At 39.9% G+C, this 24957-nt stretch overlaps 1 protein-coding gene across 1 annotated transcript in view; it reads left to right on the top strand.

The window, feature by feature from the left end:
• The window catches only part of DGKQ (diacylglycerol kinase theta), a 94165-nt gene that overhangs the window by 53082 nt on the left and 16126 nt on the right, over positions 1 to 24957 (top strand). Inside the window, exons 8-19 of the mRNA XM_029965450.1 lie at positions 1933 to 2033; positions 3493 to 3716; positions 4546 to 4636; positions 8303 to 8357; positions 9507 to 9568; positions 9824 to 9974; positions 10759 to 10797; positions 12456 to 12571; positions 20294 to 20445; positions 21798 to 21946; positions 22513 to 22694; positions 24146 to 24246. Coding sequence (XP_029821310.1) covers positions 1933 to 2033; positions 3493 to 3716; positions 4546 to 4636; positions 8303 to 8357; positions 9507 to 9568; positions 9824 to 9974; positions 10759 to 10797; positions 12456 to 12571; positions 20294 to 20445; positions 21798 to 21946; positions 22513 to 22694; positions 24146 to 24246 — 1423 coding nt within the window. The remainder of the gene's footprint in view (positions 1 to 1932; positions 2034 to 3492; positions 3717 to 4545; positions 4637 to 8302; positions 8358 to 9506; positions 9569 to 9823; positions 9975 to 10758; positions 10798 to 12455; positions 12572 to 20293; positions 20446 to 21797; positions 21947 to 22512; positions 22695 to 24145; positions 24247 to 24957) is intronic.

Here is a 24957-nt window from a genome sequence, read left to right as displayed (position 1 = left end):
GGTTTTACTGGTGACTGCTTTGCTGTGTGATGGGTTCTTTGTTACCTAGTGAGAACATCCTCATACACACATTGTGCCTTGCCCGGTGGAATTGTTAATGAAGAAAGGCCATAAGAAGTGAACGAATCTACATAGAAAAAGAACTCCAAGTGTAGCTTTCACATCTCAAAATAAAGAGACATAAGTGTCATGAGAATTAAGGTAGCAGGATTTTTCTTTGAGGGTTAATCTCATTTTAAAAGGACTGCTTTCCAACGTAGTATTAGATGAAGCTTTAGTTCTGTGGTATCTGCTTTCGAGTGACTGAAGTTGCAGAATGTGCACTGAAACAGGAATAAGATTAGACACAGTGTGCATTCAGGTGGTTCGAGAAGGGTAGCACTGAAGTGTCCTTGCAAAGCAGTTATTCACTGCAGTCTTGCCTCATACCCTGCCACTGCAGCATTGAGATACCCCATGATGCACATTTCTGCCTGGGAGTCTTGCTTGCTTTCGTCAACCATCGTTTTAGAGGTGATTTGGTGGTTTTGTTCTGCCAGTTACAGCTCTCCTTTTTAATCCTTCTATGGCAAATGGTAGTTGGCTCATGTGTTCCATTGAACCTAAATGCCGATGTTATTTGAGAGGAAAAGTATTTTATTCTGTACTACAAAGTATTTCCAAGCTGTAAGAAAGTAGACTCCAGCATGTAATGGATCTGCTTTACCATGTTAACAGACTGCATGATTAACCAGTCATGTAGGCATTGCAGCTGGTGTATGAGGCTTTCACTTAATATTTCTAACATCTCAAGACTGCACGTGATAGCTTCTAGTGATTTTATTACTTTGTGATGAATGCAGGTGTACAGATTTATGATGAGATCAGAATCTGTAGCATTGTGCTATATATACAAAGAGTGACTTCTGTTAACAGTTCAGTCCAACACTGCAATAAGAAGGGCAGGTTCTGTCAGTGAAGAATAGTCATGTCTGCTGTAAAGCATGAGCTCTGTGGGGAGAGAAACCTGCAAAGAACAAGCAAAACTGAGCATCTTATCAGGTATCTTCATAAAGATTTGATCAGGAGAGGACACAAGGTCTGTCTTCATGAAGTCTCCTTTTTGATCTCGATTGGTTAATTTGCTTTCCTTTCCACATAGAGGTGGTAAGGACACATGTAATGGACTAGTAATATTAATTTGTTCCTAAAACCTCTCAAAAGCTTCCTGTGCTTTGAGAATTTGATTGCACTTTGCTATTGCTCTTAAAATAGTCACTTAAGTAAGAGAGATACTTTGTCATACAGCTGACTGAGTCATAACTCATCTTTCTCAAAGGTGAACCTGAAATCCTTCATTCTTCACCCTTTCAGAGATGTCTGTGCAACAACCTGTGCTTGACAGCATGAGCATGGACTTGATAAAGCTTTAGTGAAGTGAAAGACAGCAAAGGGTTGAAGTTCATTTGCTGTACCTTCTTTCTTCTAGATTTTCAGTTGTCCCTGTATTTTCTCCTGTTACCTGTACAATTAACCAGCTATTTTGAGGACTTTCTTCAGAAGCATGCTCTCAGAACTGTCAGTGCTTTGGGAGCTGTTCTGAAGGGGTGTCTTAGTCTTCGAGTTGTTCAACTGGTCAGTTATAAATTCAGTCTTGAATGGTGAGGATGAAGAAGTAGAAACATAAACAGTATAGTTATATGTAAGCACTTATAGCAAAAGCCAGGATAAAACTATAGTTAGTTGAAATACTCTTTCCTCTGTGAATTTACCCATGTTTTAAATGAACAGTGACAAAACAGAAATGAAAATATTCAGCCTCAAAGCTTGTCAAGAAGAAACATTTCAGTGGGTTAAAAGCAGATTTTTAGTAGTTCCATTATACCCTTTCTATTCAGGTAGCTTTATGATTCGTGGGTGTGTTATTGAAGTACAGTAATTGTTTCCATTTAGGTAAACAAACATTGAAGATATTTGATGGGAATGATGCAGTGAAACGCAATCAATTTCGACTGATTTCAGTTCCGAGGATTGCAAAAAATGAAGAAGTTGTGGTAAGATACCTGGTGCAGGTCAATATTCCAATGTGATAAAGGGGCATATGATTGCATGTTACAGTAGTCAGAAGCTAACAGTTTTACAAATCTAAATCAAAACCAAGAAAATCTGTAAATGGGCTGTCTAATTACAATGTAATTAATGTCTTCATGTAGTGCTCTTAATTTAGAGCATCTGAAGAAAGGGTGGCTTACACATCTCTAGTATTATGGGGACCACAGTGTATCACATTTTAAGCAGTCGTTCTCCTTCTCTGTGTGACTCTGAAGTCTGATATTACTGATGTGAGCAATACTGGATAACTTGCTCCTTCACTATAGTAGTTAGTGGTTTGATGTTTATCCTGAACAGCCACCAATATTGCACTTGAGTTAATCAGCTGTGAGCACTGAAGCATACTATAGTTATCTCTGCTCCTTGGCTGTGAAAAGTAATGAATTATTGATCACATACTGGCCACTCACTGGTTTTTCCACTGCTCCATCTGGGGTGGAAAAATTACTCAGTACTAAATCAGGTGTACTGTACAGATCGTAATTTACTGTACTAGGCAGAGACCCCACACTGTGCAGAAATAAAGCCTGGAGGGGGAAGGGGGTGATGCACAAGAGAACTGAGCATGTCGAGGTCTCAAAGTCATAAAGGACTTGGAAGAGTATTCCGGAGAATTTATTACTTCAGAATTTTGACAGTTTAAAACTAAAGGTCATTAGGATTTTTATCTTGATGCTGTGATGAAAATCAAGAGGAATTTTGAAAATGGAGTGTACTGTTCTGCATGTCTAAGATCTTGAAGAAAACTGTGCAGAGGGCTGAAAACACTTTTTTATTTAGGAGTGCTACTTGCCTTTCAAGCACATTTTATCAGACAGCTGTTTTTAATACCAGTTCTCAAAAGTGAGTTACTGGGCTGTATTGACTGCAGCCATCTGTGTTAGCAGAGGTGCTGCAGGCATGGGCATGGATGTAAAATTCCTGTGACTGCATGCATCTTGCAAGGACAGATCTTACTTTTCCTCTTCAGAGGTGTTCAGGGCAGACTTGTGGCTGAGAAACTCTCTAATTTTCTATATCCCCTTGATGCAAAAAGATTGAGTAGGCAGAGTTGGGCACGATCAAATGTAATTTACCATTTTACTTGTGCAGCAAGTGTAGCTTTACTGGTGCTGAATTTTTATATCTGTTTTTAAAATGACTATCATTTGCCAAAAATACTGTGGACTGTGTTCAAATCCATTGATATCTCAAGTTTTCTTTTTTCATGCTCACTAAAATTTGTTTTCAAAACTTCACTCTTGTTTTAGTTTTTTGCCATTGCTGTTTATCTACAGCTCTGAGCTTAAAGCATGCATTAAAGGTCCATTTCACAAATAAGGTATTTATAAATGTCTGTGGCTACACATGTCTTAATGGTGTCTTTTCAAGTAGATGTTAATTTATCTTGCTGTGTTTTAGGAGGCTGCTTTGAGGGCGTACTATATAAATGATGACCAGCAGGAGTACGAGCTGCAGACCTTCACGCAGCAGGTGCTGCTCTCTGATGATGTTATCAACAGGAACGATGCTGCAGAGGACAGCAACTTGGGCTCAGTATTCCGAGAATCCGTTCCTGAAGCTTGGATCATCAGAGCCAAACCAAAGGACGAGGAAGTGATCAGAATTTATCCTGCCTGGCTAAAGTGAGTATTTTCCGAATTGATGCTATGCTGCTTGGCTACATTTGTCTGCTGTAGTCTAGCCCTGTTTGTTTCAGTTACTGAAGCTGCAGAAGTATAGCAGAGAATGTACTTTCCTTTTCTGTGTTTCAGGATCCTTCTGTTCATTTCTCTGAATGAGTAATATGCATATTATTCATTTCCATGCCTGGAAAGTCTTGGGTTTCTTTACAGGCATGGAACATAGTGTACAGCTTCTGCAGTTCTATTTTCATGTATTTGGTCAGGAAGATGCAACTTCACATTAACTATATCTGTAAACAAATGATGGCATGCACTTGTCACTTGAAAAATTGATTGATTTTTTTTTTTTTTTTTTTTAAGAAATATGAAGTAGGAAGAACTACAGTGTAAGTTCCCATGTGAGATTAGGAGGAAAAAAAATAAAGGAAAAAAAATAACTGTTCCATTTGCCACTGAGACAGTATAAATTTTAAGCATATTTGGCAGTGAAAACAAAATGGTCTGGTGACCTTTCCATTTCTGAAGAGCTGTGGGATTGATCATATTTAACCATTTGTTCAGTTTGCTGTTGCAACTACACTGCCAAATTTTATGAAAGACTTAAAGGTAATTTTGTGTATAAGAGGAAACTTAATTTGCAGTGCTACAATTGTAATTACCAGTTCCTTGAGATGAAAGCCCTTCCTTGTCTGTAGCACTGATAATGCATCTGCCATGAGTCTCAGTGAACAACTTTCTTCAACTAATGCCAATTTGACACCTAGGTAAAAAAGGTACACACAGGATAGGTCAAATGATTGTCCTAAAATAAGTATTTCTTTTCTCTTAGGGTGGGAATGGCATATGTTTCTCTACGAGTAAATAAGGATAGCACGGTGCAGACTGTGATCAAAGAAGTGCTTCCATTACTTGGAAGGCAGGTAACTGAAAGATTTCTGAAGATAACTGAAGCCTGTCCATATACCACCTGAGTGACCCTGAAGTGGGGTGCATATATTTTTCTCTTCAGAAGAACTGTAATTCCTTCGTTTGCAGTTAATGTACGTGATTTTAGTGTGGCAGATGATCTCGTGTGACTGGCACGCTGCTCAGAGCTTTATGCATTCTTCCTGGTAGGCACAGTTCCTCTGTACTGGAGGGTACCGTCAGTCTTTCTGGGTCAAGCAGATATTCTTGTATGAACACAGAATCACTGTGTTCACACACTTCTAATCTTACCTTGTTAGGAAACTGGCAGTCACTGTTAGGATGATCGTGCTTGTCTCGTGATTCTTTGTGCTGCTCTGCAAAGGAAATCAAAGAATCACAGAACATCTCAAGCTGTAAAGGACCCATAAGATTACCAAGACCAACTTCTTGTTCCTTAGAGGACTACTTAAAACCAAAGTGTATGACTAACAGCATTGTTCAGACATTCCTTGAATTCTCACAGACTTGGTGCCATGAACACTTCCCTGGGGATCTTGTCCCAGTGGTCGGCCATCCTTTTCCGAATGACTAGTTCGAACTTGCCTTGATGCAGCTTTGTTCTCTTTCTTTGGGTCCTATCACTTGTCACCAGAGAGAGGAGATCAGCACTTCTCCCTTCGCTGCCTCCCTTCAGGAAGATGTTAATTGTGGTGAGGTCACCCCTCAGCCTCTTCTTCTCCAAGGTGAACAAGCCAAGTGCCTGCTCCTAAGTCCTGAGCTTGAGTTTTTTCATCATCATGGTCGCCCTGCTTTGGACACACTCAGATGGTTTGATGTCCTTCTTACATTGAGGCACCCAAAACTGCACACTGTACTTGAGGTGGGGCTGCCCCACTGCAGAGCAGAGGAGGATGATCATTTCCCTCGACTGGCTGGTGATGCTGATGCCCCTAGGACACAGTTGTCCCTCCTGGCTGCCAGGGCACTGCTGACTCAGATTCAACTTGCCATCAACCCCATCCATGAGGTCTTTCTGCAGGACTGCTCTCCAGCTCTCCTCCCCAAGTCTGTATTTTTAACCAGACTTACTTACCCCATCCTAGGGGGATCTGACAGTTGTTCCTGTTAAATTTCGTACGGTTGGTGATTGCCCAGCTCTCTAGCCTATGCAAATCTCCCTGTAAGGGTCCCCTATCCTCAAGGGAGCCCACAGCTTCTCCCAACTTAGTATCATCAGCAAACTCACTTCCTGTTCATTTGATGCCTGTATCCAGACAATTTATATAAACATGAAAGAGTGATGGTCCTAAAATTGAGCCCTGGGAAACCACATGGGTGACTGGCCACCAGTCTGATGTAACCCCATATACTCTAATGCTTTGAGCCTGACCCATCAGCCAATTGCTCACCCAATGCAGTATGGACTTGTCTAGCTCTGGACAGGTTATCCAGCAGGATATTGTGAGGGACAGTATCAAAGGCTTTGCTAAAATCCAAACCCACTACATTCACTGGCTTCCCTTGGTCAGCTAGGTAGGTGACCTTGTCATAAAAGGAAATTAAATTTGTCAAACACTACCTTCCCCTCACAAACCCATGCTGACTGTGACTGATGACTTCATTGTCTCTCCAGTATTTTTCAAATACTCCCCAGAATAACCATCTCCATGATTTTACCAGGCACTGAAAGAGATTGACAGGGTCTTCCTTTTTGCTCTTCTTGAACAGTGGAACAGCAGCTTGCCATTGACTGGGACCTTTCCAGATTCCCTAGACCATTGAAAGACAATGGAGAGAGGTCCCATGATGACATTGTCCTGGTCTTTCAGTAGCCTGGATGAATTCCATCTGGCCCTAATGATTCATGTGCACTGGGCTGAAGCAGCAAGTCTCAAACAAGGTCAGGGTCGGCTGGGAGTCCCAGAGCTCATCACTGGTGTTGGACAGAAGTGAAGAAGGCATTGAATGTCTCCACTTTGTTTACATCCCTATTTTTGAGGTGACCAACCTCATGAAGTAACAGATCAATATTATCTCTGATCTTACTTTTGCTAGTGATATATTGACAATATCCCTTATTGTTGTCTTTCACAGTGCTTGACTCAATTGGAGTTCAAGGCCAACCTGAACTCCAGTAGAGCTTTGGCTGCAGAAATTTTCTCCTTTCGGTGGCAAGCAGCATCTCTGTACTCCTCAAGGACTGCAGGGAAGGACTTGAGGCTGAAACAAAACCATATTCTTTTGGAAATTATTCCAGATACATCTTGTACTCTTGTAGATGCACATGTTTTCCTCAGAAGATGGTCTCTTTTCAATCTGCCTGCCCTTCTGTCCTTGGTAGAGTTGGTGCCAAAATAGCATGACTTTTAGGAAACATTTTAGTAGAATGGAGACCCAAAGCTGTAGCATGCACGTTTCATTTAGCAGCTGGGGCTTGTCAGCACACCAGCAGATCAACACACCTCTGCTGCTCCATGGAACAGCCATGCTTCACAGAGAGTGACTTCTGCCTTCCATGGTTATTTACAGGGTACATAGGAACATGCGTGTGGCTATCTATCTGCAGTAGGTGATAAGTGTAGATCTCTGTCTCAGTGTACCCAGCTGTGTAATGCAGGCAGCTTGTTTTGCACCGTAGCATAGTTCTAGGATTTGTTGACAGTCCATTTCCTCAAGTGCTGTGGACCTTTTAATAAGAATTTGAACAACTGTCTGCAAAATTTTGTCTCACCTGAAAAAAGTAACTGTCAAACAGTATAGTTGGATACTCTGTTTGGAAAAGATCTTCACATCTTATGTGTTTGGGAAGCTGACTGTATGCTGTAAAAGACTCAGTTCTTAGGCACAATTGCGATTTCTCCAATAGTGATAATTTTTAAAGGCTCTTCTCATTTCCCTGTAAAAAGATGCGCATACAGGAAATTTCTTTTTAATATCCAGAATTTGCCCTTGATGAAGATCCTCTCCAAGTCACTTTCATCAAATATCAGGCAAAGCACATGTAGGAAGTTGAGGCTCTTAACACCCCCGTTCGTGGCATGTAGGATTTTTCTCTTGAGTTTCAAGGCCACAAATTAAGGCACTTCTTCAGCCCTCAGAGTCACATGTTTTCAGGGTTTCAATAATTGTAGTAAATGGTTCAACTCTTGACTGTGCCAGCTTTTCTGGTCCAGCTGCAAGGCACTTGAGTGGTGTCTGGCAGAAGCTTGGAGAAGAGGCTGTGGCACATGTAAGAGATCACTGCCTGTGGAGTTGTCCCTGGCGAGGGAGAATGGTCAGCTGCTTTTGCCAAGCCTAGTCCCTGGGCCACGTTCTCAAAGAGCAGGTTTATTCCCAGTGCTGCATGCTTTCTCTGGAAGGGAACTCAGGAAATACCCTGGATGAGCTGCTGATTGCTGAAGCAGGAGTAGAATTAACTGTGCTGGCCAGGTGCCACTTCATAATGTGGCTGCAAGGATGCCAGTGTATTTAAGGGCATGGGAGCCTGGTGCCATGAGCATGTAAAATGAAGATTATTCCTGACTCAGACGGAGTTGGTTAGAGGAAGAACGTTGTGATTTGATTTAAAAATGTTTAATTTTCATGCTCTCTGTGTACAGTGTATAACACAATAACGTAAACATCTGGCAAAATTATGTTGTTCAGAAACTGCATTTACATGTTGCATCTTTTGGCAGACAGAGTGCCTCCAGAATTTCAAATTGGTAGAAGTGCTTATGGGCAGTAAGCAAGGTAAGTGGAGTAGCATTGGTCAAAGGCACATCTGTAACTGATCTTCAAGGGGTTTTTTTCCCATTCCAACGCAGTTGCAGTTCATTTTTTACAAAAAAAAGACACAAATTAAGCTTCATAATGATGTTGAAATACTTCATCAGAAGTGATGCTGGTGCTCCTCAGTTTTGTGTGTCCTCTGAGAATAAGGTTCCCTTCTCTGTTCTCACATAAAAATTTACTTGTGGTTTCTGGTGCGTGTTGACACTTTGTCCTGTTTTGGGGAGCTGACATAATTGCAGTTATTTATTAAAGATTAATTCTAAAGTTCAAATGACTCCCTCCGTCTCTCTTCTTTCCCCTGACACAACCCCCAAACAAGAGTAAGTTTGAGTCCTAAGATAGTCCATAGATAGTCCAAATAATATGTGTGTGTGTTAGGAAGTACAGAAATCTGCAGTCCTGGCATTGCTCAAGTGTTCTGTGATCCTGCAGGAGCTGTGCTGGTGTTCTCCAAGTTTACATCCCTTTGTGCTTCAGTATTCCTAAGGTTGTACAGAGAGATAAATAAAGCCATTGAAGTAGTCTGATCTCTGACCATAGCTTTGTAGTTCAAGAACTGGCTCGATACTTTTCTTTATGTGTGAGCATTATCAGGCAGTTGTTTTGTAAGGTTATTGTAGCCTTGTGAATGCCTTAACCTTGGTTGGTTTCTGGTGCTCGATTTTAAAGTATCATTTGCAAACTTACTTTGACTGGAAGTTGTTAGAATTCTTTTAGTATTTTGATAAAACACAGGAGTAGGTTATTAATGTAGCTGTTAGTGAATATAGTTTTAAGATCTTCTGTCAAGGAGTTTAGACTGTTAATTAAAGTACTGCTTGTATTTTGAGTAGGTCCAGGCTGTTTCTGCCTTTCTTTAAAGGAGGGTGGTGTTTAGGAACTGAGAAAAAGCTCAGACTGTTCCAAGCATCTAAGTGTTTTTTCTGTTGAATAATGAGTAGTTCAGGTCACCGTGGTCTTTTTTGTTGAAGTTAGTTATATGCAGAGCTGTACTTTTTCCCTAATTTTTTTCTTTCTTTCTTTCTTTCTTTTTTTTTGTGTGTTTAATTGAGCCTGATAATAATTTACATTCCTTTCTAACATCATCAATGTTCTTGCTGTCTCCAGTTCAGCGCATGGTTTTGGACAATCAGGAACTGATTCTTAACAGATTCAAGGACATACGAAAGGTAAATCTGAAAAAAAAAAAAAAAAACCACAACCACGATCCTTTTATTTTATAGAGAGTCCCCTTTCTTACAGAAAAAGTGAGTGTCCATTTACCCCCCAAGCTGTAGAGAAGCTAAGATCTTGAGGTTTGCTTCTGTTTGTGATATTCTTTAGGCATAGAGGATGTGATTGCTAAGTGCAGAACTGTTTTGGATTTTGTTTCACGGTGTCTTTTTGCCAAATGTCACGTCATTTATTTTCCTTTATTTTGGTAGACTTCAATACGTCAGATGAATCAAACAAGATTTTACATTGTGGAAAACAGTAAATCCGTTGTGCAAGTAAATTTATTTGTTGGTGGCCTTCCACCTCAGCTTTCTGCTGAAGAATACACAAATATTCTCAAGGAAGAATTAGCTATCAAAAGTAAGTAAACAGGTGCATTTTTACATACTTCAACTTGTACAGAACAAAATGTAGCATCTATTGCTCCTTTTTATTTATTTTTTTTTTAGATTTTTTCTGACCTTATTTAAAAAATTATTCTGCCTTGTACTCTCATGGAGGCTTTTTTTTTTCTGAGTGAAAAGCTTTTCACTCTTTTGAAGAACTGTACGTACCTTAAACCATTCAGATTATGCCAGTGCAGTTTAATTCCCTGTACATGAATGTCCCTTTCCTTTATTAACCTCTGACACTTTTTGTGTGGGTTGTTCTCCACATTATTCTTGGACTTTGTGTCTGGTCATGGAGGAGTGTGAGCAGTGTTTGTACACATATATGGGCAAGCACATATATGCACACATATATGGAATCAGGGAAAAGAATTTATTTTTCTTTTTCAAAGAAGTGTAATTGATTTTTCGTAATAGTCCTTCAACCAAAGCTTTCTATAAACAGTGTCAGGAATGCATCATGGTTTTTGTTTCGGGAAATGAAGCGTTTTTCCCAATCTTTTATGTAACTTCAAGAGGAATTAAACTTAAAATGCTAGAAAGAATTCATAGTCACCTTTTGTGAAAATCAGTTTAGCTTTTCTTACTTGCAAAGTAAACTTAGGAGAGGGAAAATGTGAGCTGGAGGTTCTCCCTATATTTGTATAACTTTTAGTATTTATTTATATTGTATTTATGTAACTTTTAAAAATACTTTAAATATTTACTCTAAATGTACCCAAGGTTTTATGTGTTTATATTTTTACCCTTTGCAGCAAATGTAGTATCTGTGAGTCATGTTTATCAAGCACAAGGTAAGCATTAAGATTTTTACTCTTACAAACTATGTCTGTTTTCAAAACTGCAGCCTAATACTAGAGGTTTGAAGCTCAGAGTATGTTAGTTCTACTGCATAACCAAAAAAACCCTTCAGGTAGAATGTAACACATTGTATTTATGAAGAGCAGTGGATTAGTGTTACCTCATTAAAAAAAAAGTTAAAAGGTTGGCTTCATGCCTTGTGTACCAGAAGGTAGTAATATTTCATCATAAAAATGAGGTTTGAAGTTGCACTTCAGCTGAACAATCTAACACCACAGAACTGATGAAAACCCTTCAGGTGCTCCCTCTTTATTTTGACTTCTAAAATACTGAAGTTTGGTAGTGCTTTTGGACTCAATGGGATTGTTTCACAGTCACTGTTTCCTAGCAGAGTGTTAATAGCTAGCTGGAAGTTGTAGAAGATAAATACGTTCATCTCTGTTCATCCTTTGAGCTTTTGCTGTACGAATTTTATTTCAGCAAGGTCGGAGAAGCCGTGTGGCTTCTGAGAGCTGGAGCAGCAGTGGCTCAGGGCAGCTTTAGTGCAGTGGTCAGATGGAGATCTGCATTTGGTAAAACTCAGAAGTGTGGAATTTTCTCTTTTGTGTGTTTAGGCATCTATATTTGAGATGTTTCACATCCTTTGGCAGGCTTAAATTTCACATGTCTGCTAAATGGATCTTTCCATATCATGGTTTTGAAGACTGTTGTGTGCTTCCTTTGTGTATTTGCTGTCTCCACGTGGCTAATTAATACTTTTCATAAGGAAAACTATAAAGCTTTCAGATGTGCCTTCTCCTTTTAATATTTCTTAGTGGAGAAAAATTGGATTTGCGATGCTCTTCTCACGTCACAGCTTCATTGAACCAAATTTACATGCATGAGTTTTTTAGATGTTTCTGTTTGTATGTGATTTTTTATTGTCACTTCCTTTAGTTTGTATTTTTGTGTTTTTTATAACTTCCTGACTCTCCCTTTTCATTGCACCCAGGTTATGTGACCAGTTTACATCTCATATGCTGCCTGTTATGCACTTTGATCTTATCCTGCCCCATTTTCTTCCTCATTAAGTCTCTCACTTTAAACTAACTTAACAGTACTTTATTTTATTTTTATTTCATTTTATCTTTCTCTTTTGTCTTCCCTTCTTCCCCAATTTCCTTGTACAGGACCTAAGCCAAAATAAAGATCTAAAACTGATTCTCAAACCAAATCTTTCCTTGCAGTAATTCTTACAGAGATACTGTTAATGAATGGAACTAATGGATTTTTAATAATGAGATACAGAATGAAACCTGATACCTTTGTCACTTGTACATGATGAGAAAAGCATATTAGTTGTGATAAAGAGTATGGAAATACTGCCTGCCTCTGAAGCTCAAAGGAAGTCTTTAAATGTGCATCAGTTCTGTGCTGCAGTTCTTGCTTGTCTTCAAACTACTTTGCTTTAACAAAAATCTGAGGTGTGTTTTGGGCTTTTGAAGGAAGCTTTGGAAACAGAACAGCCCAATTCACTGATAACAAACAACCGTGGAGTAACTTTTGCTGAATAATGTTCTGAGTAAACTGAGTGAACTTTTGCTGTGATGTATGAGACCTATTTCCGATAATAATAGAAAATATAAAAAATAGTTCTGATGCCTCTTTACAGGTGCTGTTGTACTCCAAATTTCATGTTTTTCTGAAGCTGAAAGAATATATATGCTAGTTAAAGATACTGTTATCAATGACAAGCCTCTGAATGCTGTGGTGATTCCTGAAGTTATGGTAAGAGATGGGTTTGAACAACTGCCCTAAAAGTCTTTCTGCTGGAACTAAATGAAAATACTTTTTATTTAAAGAGGCCATAAGTGATTTTCTCTAAGTAGTGTGATGAAAAAAAAATCCTTCAGAGCCTGTACTTGACATAATGATATACTTTTGTGATTTAAATCACTTGTCCTTTTACTGTTGAATTATCAATATACAACTGCCTAACTATGCAACTATAAAGGGGAGAAAAACAATTTTTTTCCCCTTTTTATTTCTTTCAATGATGAAAAAGTTGGTGGTGTTTTAGTTTTAGCTGGCATGTCTGAAAATGTCTACAACAATTTTATTTGGGGGACTAAATGTGTTTCCTCACTAACCATGAGGTAAAGTACTATTGCTTATCTTCACATTTACAGTATCTTTGTTTCCCCATTCTGTAGCAGAGGGAGTCTGACCTTGTTCAGACTTTGTGGATTTCAGAAGAACATAGTCTTTCGAAAAACTTAGTGGAAGAGTCTTTGATAAATTCAGGTTTGATTCTGATTTATTAATTTTTATGGTTACAAATCACTTTTATATGAATCAGTTGGTTTGATAATAGGCTTCATGTTAAGAAAGTAGAGTCAAGGTGAAAAGAGAGAAATTATTAACTGAGTGAAGTGATATTTTTAGCCAGGATATGATGTAGGTTCTGTCCAAAAGAGAGTGTTGCCATAGTTAGTTTCTGCTCAGCTGTTCTGTATCTTGCAATTCACTATCTTTCTGGAGTTGCATTATGCCAAGTGAAGTGAGAGTCTTGGTTTGACTTCTTGGAACTTCACAGAATGTCAAAAGCTTTTAAAAATTACATAATTAATGGGAATTATGAAACAGCTTTAGATGGGAGGGTCTCGAGTTTAGTAGCCATAGTTGCTTGCTTACATACCTGCTTTTACCATTTAGAAATGAGTGCTACACTTGTCAAAGTTTTCTGAAGGCAAATTTATTTTTTTGTATGAGCAGATACTAGGGGTAGTGCTTAGATGCAACTGGCAAGATTAAAAGCTGTCCCCCCTCCTTGTTCTTACGCATACACAGGAGTTATGTTTTATGAAATCCTTAGAAACCAAGGCCCCACCTCGTCCAAACTAGGTTTCACAGTGCCTGTTATGAGAAACAGAAGGCATTATGAAGATGGAATTGCTTTTGGATACTTGTTTTTGGTGTTTTTCAGGCAAATGCATCATGAGCCTATGTTTGGTGTCTGGTGTGTGAAGTTGAATATACTCCACTCTGTTGATTACATGTGTCTGTTTTTCTGAGACTGGATGTGTTTGAAGTGAACTTCTTGATGTCAGGAAAATGTGGATAATATTAACTGTTATCTGGTGCAAGATATTTTTAGAAACTCCAGGGGACGGCTAGGGATTAATTTCGAATGTGTAAGAAGGAGAGAGGGACTGTACATGGGCACAGACATTCTACTTCCATTTCAGCATGTATTGTTTATATTTGGTCATCTCACTGAAATAAGACAAGAGTTAGCCTAAATGATACTTGAAGTGTTGTTTTTATATGAATTGGCCACCCAGCTTATGCCATTCACTAGTTACTCAGGGTAAGCTAATGAGTGATTGATGACTCTGCTTTGGGTAGCAACTGAACTAGATGACCTCCTGAGGTACTTTCCAACCTGGACTATTTTCTATCCTGTGATACTATTAGCCTTTGTTTATAGATGTGATCATTTAAATACAGTACCAGGAAATACACAGGAACTGAGCACAATACTAAATTTACACTGTGTTTGACATTCCTTTTGTGAGTGAAATACAAAGAAACTGGGAATGAAGGGCTAATGATTTTTGCAAACTGCAATTTACATTTGAAAAAAAAAACAACCACCAACAATAAAACGGCCCTTTTTAAAAGTTGATAGAAGTACTGAAGTAAATTGGTGGTTAGCAAGCTGCTAGTTCATTTTTCTGAGGTGAGATTTACTTACTCTGTGTCTGAAATACCTTCTAAGGAGGAGGCACAGTTCTAGGCTGGCATAATCTGGTCTACCAGAAGCAATTCACCCTCACATTACCATTACTGCAAAGTTTGAATGCAGAATCAGTTTGTACCAACTGCTTATTAGAAAGTCAAGCAGTTAGTGCTATCAGATGTGTTGATCTGTTCTGCTGTTTCAGACCCTTAAGAATTTAATCAAACACTTTTTCATTTCACAATATTCAAATAAATGAAAATACTCTCTTAATTGGAGTGTGAAAAAAATACAGTATTTTACAAAGCTATTTAGCTGCTCTGTGTGAGGAACTGCAGGGACAGTCTGGTTTCATTCTTTGGTATCATGCCAAGATGACAGACCTTGCAGGGCTTAATCTTTGAATTCAGAGTTAATTGACTAGAACTTCTTTTGCAGCACTGGCAAGAAAGAAAGTCAACAGAGAGTTGTATGAGGCCAATACCAGCACATGTTTTTGTGCCTTTATCACTAATGCCTTTTACTAGTGGAGTACCCTCTTATGTTTAGGTTCCTTAAGAGTAATAGAAAAAGATGTGGGAGATTCCTAAATAGATGAAAATTCCATTTTATTCGTTCCACTAATTCCTCACACAAATACTTACAACTTAAAAGCATGATAGTTTAATGAGCCTTTTTGCCAAAACACCATGGAAGATTACTTTTCACCCCTTTGAAAGGCTGTCACCCTTTTCACCGTTCAATGAAAGGGCTGTCAAGCACAGGAGTGGGTTGCCCAGGGAAGTGGTGCAGTCACCATCCCTGCAGGTGTTCAAGAAATGACTGGACATGGCACTTAGTACCATGGTCTAATTGACAAAGTGGTGACCAAAGGTTGGATGGTCTTGCAGGTCTTTTCCATCTTTAATGATTCTATGATTCTTCCATTTCTGCAATATGCCAAAAAAGTAAAGAAAAAGCTTGGGAGTTGACCCAGCTGCTGCTCCAGATGCATAGAGACACCTTGCACATAATTCCTCATGAGATAATGAGACCTTTCTGGCCAGGGTGGAGGCAGTTTGTGCTTGGGCCATCATGAGTCCTTTCAAATGGGATGTGCTGCTGGCATCCCACTTGCAGATGTTGAATTTTACTTGGCACTTAGAGATATCTGCAGTTCCTGGAGACAGCCCACCACACTGGAAGATGTGCCACGGTTGTCATGCTGGTAGGCCTGTGGCTCAGAACGCCTTGTTCTGCTTTGTTGTGAGATGTGATTACACAGTACACTCAACAGAAAGGGGATTAGTGCAGATGATAAACATCTTGCCCCAACCTGAAGCCGTGTTGTGCTAATCCTGACAAATTAAGCAATTCAGGGTGACTGTCAGAGTGTCTAAATCACACAGACTGTCTCTAAGAAACGAGCAATAAATTCCTTCCTGAACACCAGCCAACACAAAACCCCTCTGCAGATTTCACTCCTCAAGCAGAGCACTGAAGCCAGCGCTAAAGGGGGAAGGGAGTCCTCAGGCTGTGAGTCACACACTGTCTTCTGCCCTGTAACAAACTCATTTGTATGTCCCCAGTGAGGCTTTACTAAGGGTTTTAAAAAGATTCTGCAGCATAAAGGTGCTACCCTTGTGACCATCTGTAATTGTAACAGAGAGTGTACTTTTGAGAAAGCTCTACAGCAGCCCTGCTTTGCTGTACAAACCACTGTAGAGTTTTTAACCCCCACCAGAAGATAATTGTTTTCTTAGAAGCTGGCCTTTATCTAGGGATTTAGCAGTGTTTATTACTCCTTTAAGCTTAATGAAGAGTCATGATAGGAAGCAAGCACTTTCTAGAACACTTTTTTATTCTGCATAGGTGCATCTAGTACTAAATGAGTATAGTTAGGAATTTACATCAGAAGATACTTGAATGAGAGTAGTTTTGAGTGGTAGGACTGCTCAGTATACACTACATACAGATATTTTTTTAGCTCCAGGCATTCTCTGCAGCTGCTTGTGAGTCTTAGTAGTATTCAGGGTGTTTAACTTCTTTTTTTTTGGGGGGGGTACAATATTGGCACTTGATGGGAAGTTTAGATGGCAGTTTTGTAGAAACTGTAATACATAATTGCAATACTTCATATTTACTTGGGAAAGATCTCAGATGACTTTACTAAACACAGCTGTGCTTTTGAATACTTTAGAGTTCACCATGTCTCAAAAATCATTGCAATTCCCTGAAGTTCCATTTGAATTATTTTAGTTACTTGGTTTTAAACCTAGAGCATTAGAACTTGCCTGGAAAAGTAAGTAATATAGAACACATATTCAACATGTCACTTCTATATGTCCCAAACCAATACTTTTAGAAACTGATTTCCTTAAAACCAGAAGATAATCAAATATTCCTGTCACATTCAAGTAAGGCAATTGTTGGACTTCATTGTTGGGCTGTTTTCTTTTCTCTCATTCTTTTTTGGAAAAGTTTTTATTTACTTTGAGCTGCAGAACTTAGTATTTTTTCTTTTTATTATCTCTTTAACCCCCATTTTTCAAAGCCTGCGAGTTTCCAGGCATTAGACCAAGCCTGAGGTTTCAGGTTGCCGTTATTGTTCAGAAAATTGAAATGGCTGGAGATGATATTTAGGTAGTAAAAAAAGCTCTGAAGAGGAAGAAATGGGGTATGGTCAGGAGGGAAGGCAGGGCAGAGTAGAAGCCGGACAAAGAGTGCAGGAAGGGAACGGTTTGCTCTGTTACCCCATGGGACATGATGTTTCCTTTCAGAGCTGCTCTGCCTTTTGTTGCTTGTGGGATTTAACCCCACGCAGTTCTACAGGCTGGGAGCAGAGTGGCTAGGAAGTGGCTCATCACAAAAGGGGATGCTGTCAGCAGACAACTGAGCATGAGCCATCAGTGTGCCCAGGTGGCTGAGAAGGGCAATGGTGTCCTGGCCTGTGTTGAGAACAGTGTGGCTAACAGGACTAGGGAAGTGATCTCCCCCTGTACCCAGCACTGGTGAGGCCATACCTCGACTACTGTGTTCAGTTCTGGGCCCCTCACTTAAAAAAGGGCAGGGAGATACTGGAGCGTGTCCAGTGAACAGCAACAAGGCTCGTGAAGCGCCCAGGAATGGCTGAGGGAGCTGGGTTTGTTTAGTTTCAAGAAAGGAGGCTCAGGGGGGACTTCATCCCTCTCTACAAGCACCTGAAAGGAGATTATAGCCAGGTGGGGTCCGGTCTCTTCTGCCGTGCCTGCAGGGAAAGGACAAGAGGAAATGGCCTTAAACTGAGACAGGGGAGATTCAGATTAGAAATTAGAAACATTTTCATTGTCAGGGTGGTCAGGCATTGGAATAGGTTGCCCAGGGATGTGGTAGAGTCACTGTCCCTGGAGGTGTTCTAGTGCTGGGTGATACAATATTTAGTGGTTTAGGGATCACAGTGGCAGTGCCAGGCTGACACTTGGACTGGATGATCTTAAAGGTCTCTTCCAGTCTTGACGATTCTGTGATTGTCAAAGGACTAGGCAGGATATGGCGGATGGTGGTGCAGGAACTGGTGGAGTAACAAGATAGCCTTTATTTCTGGAAAAACCAGAACTCTGCTTACTCTTTCATTAATGCCTGGAATGGCTCAAGGGGAGGAAATCCACTTGTCTCTTTGGGTTGTGTAGATCCTTGAGCTGTTAACCTTAATACTCAAGAAGTCCTTCCTTTTTGTGACAGCGGCATGCATTGTTTTCCACAGACTTCTTTTGCTGTCTACAAGTAATCCTTTTCATGTGCTTAACAGAAATGACTGTATTACCCTTCTTATGTGTTGGACATGCTTTGAGTAATTGCTTCTCCCTTTCCAATAATATCTGAATATAGAGGCAAGAGGTGTTTTGACCTCAGTTGTCACAGTTCAGCATGAAGGTGGTTCCTTTGGAGAAAGCTGTGTGCACAGCTTTCCAGCCTCTGTCTCACCAACCTGCTTGTTTTGCCAGCAGTGGAACCTTTCCAGTAAAACAAAATTGTGAGGATCTTTTGGCTCTTTGTCCCCCAAAATAGGCCTTGTTTGGCTAATTTACTTTTCAAGAGAACAGATGTCTTTTCAAAGTGAATGTCTCCAGTAAAATCTAAAGGATAGGGAACGAAGGGGTAAGAGAAGTGTGTGCCTGCTCCACCAGCCTTCTTACTTGCTTAGTGTTCCTCTTCCCAGTGTGTTTTCTCTTTTTCAAGGGACAATTCACACTGGATAACAGAGAGCATTGCAGGCAGTGTTAGAGGAGAGGGATTTTTATGTGTTTGTGGGTATCTTGACACATCTGGCAGGGTGTGACTTGCAGAGGATTAGCAGCCAGCTATTTTAAGAAAGGAAGATTAGAGGAAATCTCTCAAGTACTGTGAAGCCCCAAACAAACATTCGTTTTTAAGTGTCTATATCAGCTCACAGGCAGATGATGGTCTGGGGTAGCTCAGTGTCAGACCCCATTTTGCATCCCCATAAACTTAACTCATGAATTTGTCCTGATTTCTCCATTGTTCACCTCAGATCATGCTCTCTGTTGGTTGCTCACAGACAGCAGTCAACAGGCTCTCTGGGTGCTGTCTCCTCCTCTCTGTAGCTGTTGGTATCTCTCCACATGCTTGCATGCTGCGGTCATGCTGCTGCCTCACCGCCCCCTGAATCATTCCTGTCTAAATTGACTTATATTTAGCACTGTTGTTCTGTTCCCTGAATCCATCTGGTCAGCTGCGTGACAAATCGCTGTTCTCTGAATCCTGTCCAATGTGTAAATACAAATTATCACAACTTAGGGACTGTGGCAAACGTTTCTGTTTTGAAGAGCACTTGTTGAAAGGTCCAGTGAACTTTTCTGGCACGTACCTGCCCCCAGCCCCGTGGCAGGACAGATGAACAGTGTGCCGGAGTCTTCTGATCTTTCTAGAACTATTTACAGGTCGTTTTACAGAATGACTTGTGGGCAGACTGGCTGGCTGAAAACCAGCCCCAAGGGGGTGCTTCTATTGGCTGGAAGTTTTGACATCCAGCGAAGTTGCAAGTGCAGTTCCTGTGCAGTCCTTGGAGTGCCCCAGGAAATCCCACCTCTGCCATGTCCAGTGGCTTCCTTTGCAGTGGTTTGTGGATGGGTACCAGACTCCCCTGCAGCATGGCCATGCTTTGAGAGCCCTTTCAGCAGCAGCTTCAGTAGAGTGTAAGATACTGGCACTCTTGATTAAACCCTCCTGATACAAAAGCTTTAATTATGTATTTTTTAAAGAAGCTTTCAGCCTCTTATTTTACAGGGAGAGGCATGCCAGTGTCTGCCCAAACATCCTCATTTTGAAATGTTTTGGCCTTGTAAATTAACATGTATTCTAAGACAACCACCAAACTAAAGAAAAAAATTTCAGCTGGTTTGGGGAGAAGTTCTGTCTTTTCTTTTTCTATTGAAAGGCTTTCTCCTTTCTCTGTTTGAATTGTACATGACTCTTATCCCTTACACTGTTCTTTGGCATAGACTATTTACTGAAAATGTGTAAAAAGGGCTGTTTGCAATGACTTTGTTTCATGTTGGCTCCACTGTGTAGTTGGAGTGGGTTTAAGGAGACTTCAGTTCCCAGAGCATCAAGAACAGCAGTTAACCTGTCCATTTCTGGACATTGACTCTTTTTATTTATAGAATCTGGATTTTTTTTTTTACTAAGCATCAAGGAAGCATCAGGTAATATTTCTGAGATGCAGTAGTAATTTTTTTTTCTTCCTATTCATGGGTTTGGCTTATCCTTTTCTTCTTGTTTTCTTTCAGGCTTCCAAGATACCACAGAATTGCTGCCCACTTCTTGTATTTGTGAATCCAAAAAGCGGTGGGCTGAAAGGTCGAGATCTGCTGTACAGTTTTAGAAAGCTGCTAAACCCACATCAGGTCTTTGAACTTACCAATGGGGGCCCACTTCCTGGGTAAGTCATCATATTTTTAAAAAAAATTTTTTACATTGTTATGTTTTTTTAAAGGATGTATTAGATTTACTTATTTTGAAGGTCTAAACTGCTTCTGTTCTATGCCTGAACGCCAGGGCAGTGGATCACTCCCTTCTGATTGGTTCTTATTGTGAGACCAGATTTAAACTTTGAGGTTCTCTAAAGAAAAGAGAATAGAGTAGTTCCTGATATATAGATTTCTGTCAAGTCTAGCAGAGTCTGGTCCTGGGAACGTCAAATGCCCTTTACAATAGCACATCTTTAATAAATATTAAAAATATCTTACATTTGAATGGCAATGGACAGAGAAGTGGCACATTTCTTGACAAAAGCTGATTTTTTGCTTTTGTTTCTTCTGATGTTTCATGGGAACTACTAGGAAAGTGTAATAAAATTTTCTGTCTTGACTCTTGAAACTTGGCCACAATTACAGAATTAACAGAGCCTGGCTGATCACAGCTGCAACATTTCTACAAGGAACAGGACATAATGTGCTTGTAGGGCGGCAGGAACTGGTGACTTGATTTAATCAACCACACTTTGTTACCAGCTTCATAAAACTGAAAGTGATGCTTGTAGCCTGTTCCTCATTTCTTCAGCACTGCTTTAATAAAAAACTGTCAGGACAAGATCTTCAGAACAAAAGCTTTGTTGGAAGAAATGCAGCTTATGCAGGAGGCAAGATAAACAAATTACCCAAACTAATTTTTCTTTCAGAACTGTATAATTCTGTTGTCTTTCTAAAGCAGTTCAAGCTTCAATTTCAGTAATTAGTTCATTTGGTTTTGGCCTTGGAATCTTTCTGTAGCTTTACAGCAAAATGCTCCTACTTGCGCAATGGGAAATAAAAATTCCTTTGCATATCTTTGTATGTGGGATGAAAAACCACAAAAGGTAAGAGTCACCAGGAAAACAGTACTGTGAAGAAGAAAATGTACTGTGATTCCTATGACCGAGTAAAAAAACACCACCACTAATCAACGTCTCCTCTAGGATTTAAAGAGTTATAGATGTTCACACTGAAATGATGACTAGTTAGATCTCTGTGCCTTTGAAAATGGAAGTGATTAACCATTTAACTCTTGAAGAGGAGTGAAGAATCTTAGAGGAATGTGGGGTTTTCTTTTTTTTTTTTTAAATACAGCTGTATCCAAAATGCCCTATTTTTCCACTCACTTTGTTGAAGTTGATCCTGAAACAGATGGTAAAGTGGGGCGTGGGGCAGAATTCCAATAATACCGTGTTATCTTAAATAGCATGTTAGGAGACTTCGCAGTTCCTGTATTACATTGTAACATTCGTTTTCCCATGTGCTTTGTTCTACAATGAAGGTTTCACACGTTCTCCAAAGTCCCCTCCTTCCGAGTGCTGGTGTGCGGAGGGGATGGCACCGTTGGCTGGGTCCTTGGTGCACTCGAGGAAATCAGGCACAAGCTGGTGTGCTCAGAGCCCTCCGTTGCCATCTTACCTTTAGGAACAGGTGAGAATCACAGCAAGAACCATTCCTCTTCCAAGGGCAGAAGTCCTCCAGAAGCTTTATCTTTATTTTTCTTTCTGACGAAGAACTCAGTTCTGCAGCAGAGATGCTGTGATCGGTGCTGGCTGGTGCTGGAGGGTAAATTGCAGTATCAGCTTTTCAAGGAAATATCAGCCATGCTTTCTGAAGGAAAAGCAAGCAGAAAAAGTGTATTGGGTATATGAGAGTGGGCAGGAGTTGAAGACAGCAAGATATTCTCCTCCTGACAACCATCAGCCATTTCTCCAAACCAGTGAACTCAGTTGCTCCCTGACATCTTAACTCAGTAACAGGTTTTTCCATTTTTTTGTGTGTGTGAAAACATTCCAGATGAGGATGTGTCTGTATGTAATGGTAAGCACACATGCAATCACAACAAAAGTTAGATATTTTTTTCTGCTTGTTGACTTTTTGTTCCAAACTGACTATGACTTGTTTGGAGCACCTTAATGCGATGTGGTTTGTAGAACAGGGCTGATGCTCTAATTGTGAAGTACAGTCTTAATTTGGCATTCTTTGTTGTTGCCCAGGTAATGACCTGGGGAGGGTCTTGCGTTGGGGAGCTGGCTACAGTGGGGAGGACCCATACTCCATTTTGGTTTCTGTGGATGAGGCAGATGATGTTCTTATGGACCGCTGGACTATCCTTTTGGATGCGGAAGAGCCGGCTGAAGGTGCAGAGAATGGCATTGGAGAACCTGAGCCTCCAAAGGTGAGCTGAGTACCACTTGGGTTTGATTCTTAGGAACTGTTGTTCTATCAAAAACCACAAGGATGATGGATATTAACATAGTTTAATTTTTTGCTCACTTGGCTTCGCGCTTGGGCCTCACTGAGCTGTTTCTTAGTGAATACAGCAACATCTGGATCTAGTGTTTCAGTCTGGGCAGGACTGGTTGACTGCTTCATAGCTGTTTGGCAAAAAGCATCTGATAGAGGATTAATGAAAAGATTCACATGGCAGTGGCATACCTGTCTGCTTCAGCTGGAGAGAAAATTATTTCTCAAATAAGAGAAAGGTTTGGAAAAAATGCCAAACACTTTCCAGAACACTTGTAAAACTGGAGTGTCAACCCAAAAAGACCCCCCTCCTCAAAAGGTACTCTCATCTTTCCTTTCACAATTTAAGAAATTACTAGTTGTTCCTAGCATATACAGGAAGTAAATCTTTCTGCCATCTTACTGCCACTGCATGTCTGTATATGTGGCATCCATTATTTGCACTTTTTTGAATGAAAGTCACTGTTCCTTGGTTCATATTAACTTGTTTCTATTGAGGAAAATAAAAATGTTGGTTGTAGATGTTGACTTTCAGAGCTGTATGTGAATCCTGGTTCTGTCTGTCTTCAGACAAAAAGAAGAAATTGGACAAGGGAGTGACAAAAAAAGGAGGAAATTGTAACGATGGTAGCAATTATCTAAGCCTTTAGTCTGGTCACTGGAAAATCCTAGGCATTATGAGTCAGTTGGAGGATTTAAGTTACTCAGGTTCCAGCTATTTTTCACTTGGTGGAGATGGGGGTTGATTTTTCCCTGGGTGCCTAATCTGCTTTTTAAAGGTGAAGGGTGGGAGAGTCAAGGACTAGGATAAAAAAGCTATGGCATGCAAAGGAAGAATTAATGGTAGAAATGGTAGAAATCTGTAGAAACTGGAGACTGGCATATAGGGAGCTATATAAAACACAGCTGAGTAGGTGAAGTCAAGTTCTACACTCTGATGTAAGTTGGTCACCTTCCAAAGTAAGGAAGAGCATCTTCTAGCAATGTAATGACAAATCCATGGTTGATGCCAAAAATAATAGTGGCATTAGTGTCCAGCAATTTGTGAAGTTATTGTCCAGTTCTTTGTGAAGAATTGCTTTGAGAGGTTGATTGGTTTTATTTCTGCATTAGTTTTTATTTCTGCCTTATTATGCCTGTCACTTTTGATTAAGATTAAACTTTGAAGTTTCTGATACTTTGGAAATAATGACTGCATATCAGCAGTTTTTCCTACAGCTTTATTTTTAGTGCAGTGTTTCTGGAAAATGTTTTCCAGAATCTAGCAAGATGCAAGTAACTTGGAAGGATCATCTGCAAAGCTTGCTTTTGTTGAAAAACTTTGGAACTTCTTCATTTATGAATGTAAGCAGGAAATAAAACCTTTTTTTTCTTTTTTATCAGATTGTACAGATGAACAATTACTGTGGTCTTGGCATTGATGCAGAGTTGAGCTTGGACTTCCATCATGCTAGAGAAGAAGAACCAGGGAAATTTAATAGCAGGTAATCCTGGGGAAACCAGGTGTGAAGATCAGCTCTGTGGTGTTGCATTACTTCCAATTTACACTACAGCTGATAATCTTAAATGCTACAGTTATCTACAAATCAATATTGCTTGAGGCAGAGCTAGGACAGGAGGAATTAAGTTAGCCAGGAACTTGTAGGCACAGAATTTTGTTTGCTTTGATGTGGGGTTTTTCCTCTGCAAAGAGAGAGCACCAAAGCAGTTTTTGGAAGCCATGTCATTGTTATTTAGTATTCTTAGTTTGCAGTGTTCAGTGAAATTTTGAGTGAAATTGAGTTCAGTGAAATTTTGAGATAGTGGAAATATCTCATGCTAAAAGTCTTTTCAAAACTTCTTCAGAACTTCTGTACCTTTTACACCCTTGCTTAGTGCTGTGGTAGCACCTGCATGCTGGTGTTAAAGATAAAGAAAAATCTCCATCTCAAGTGAGGCTGTTATTAAAAAGGTATTGAGAGAGAGCTAGCAGCTCCTTTCTGGCATGCAGATCAACCAATAATGGGACTTTTTTTCTTCTCATAATCACTCAAATTGATGAGCAAAAGAAATCACAATTGTGTAATTAATCCGTAATTGCTTGTAGAAGCTGTTTTGTCTGCTTTCCTCTATGATTAAATGTCCTCTAATTTGTGTCTTGGTTGCCAGAGTTACAGTCAGTTACAAGTGTGCAGTGTTCAAGCTATTAAAAATAT

This window comes from Manacus vitellinus, unplaced genomic scaffold, assembly GCF_001715985.3.
Source record: "Manacus vitellinus isolate BGI_N305 unplaced genomic scaffold, ASM171598v3 scaffold_9_pilon, whole genome shotgun sequence".
Classification (NCBI taxonomy): domain Eukaryota; kingdom Metazoa; phylum Chordata; class Aves; order Passeriformes; family Pipridae; genus Manacus; species Manacus vitellinus.
The sequence above is the reverse complement of the archived record's forward strand: the minus strand, read 5'-3'. Positions and strand labels throughout refer to the sequence as shown.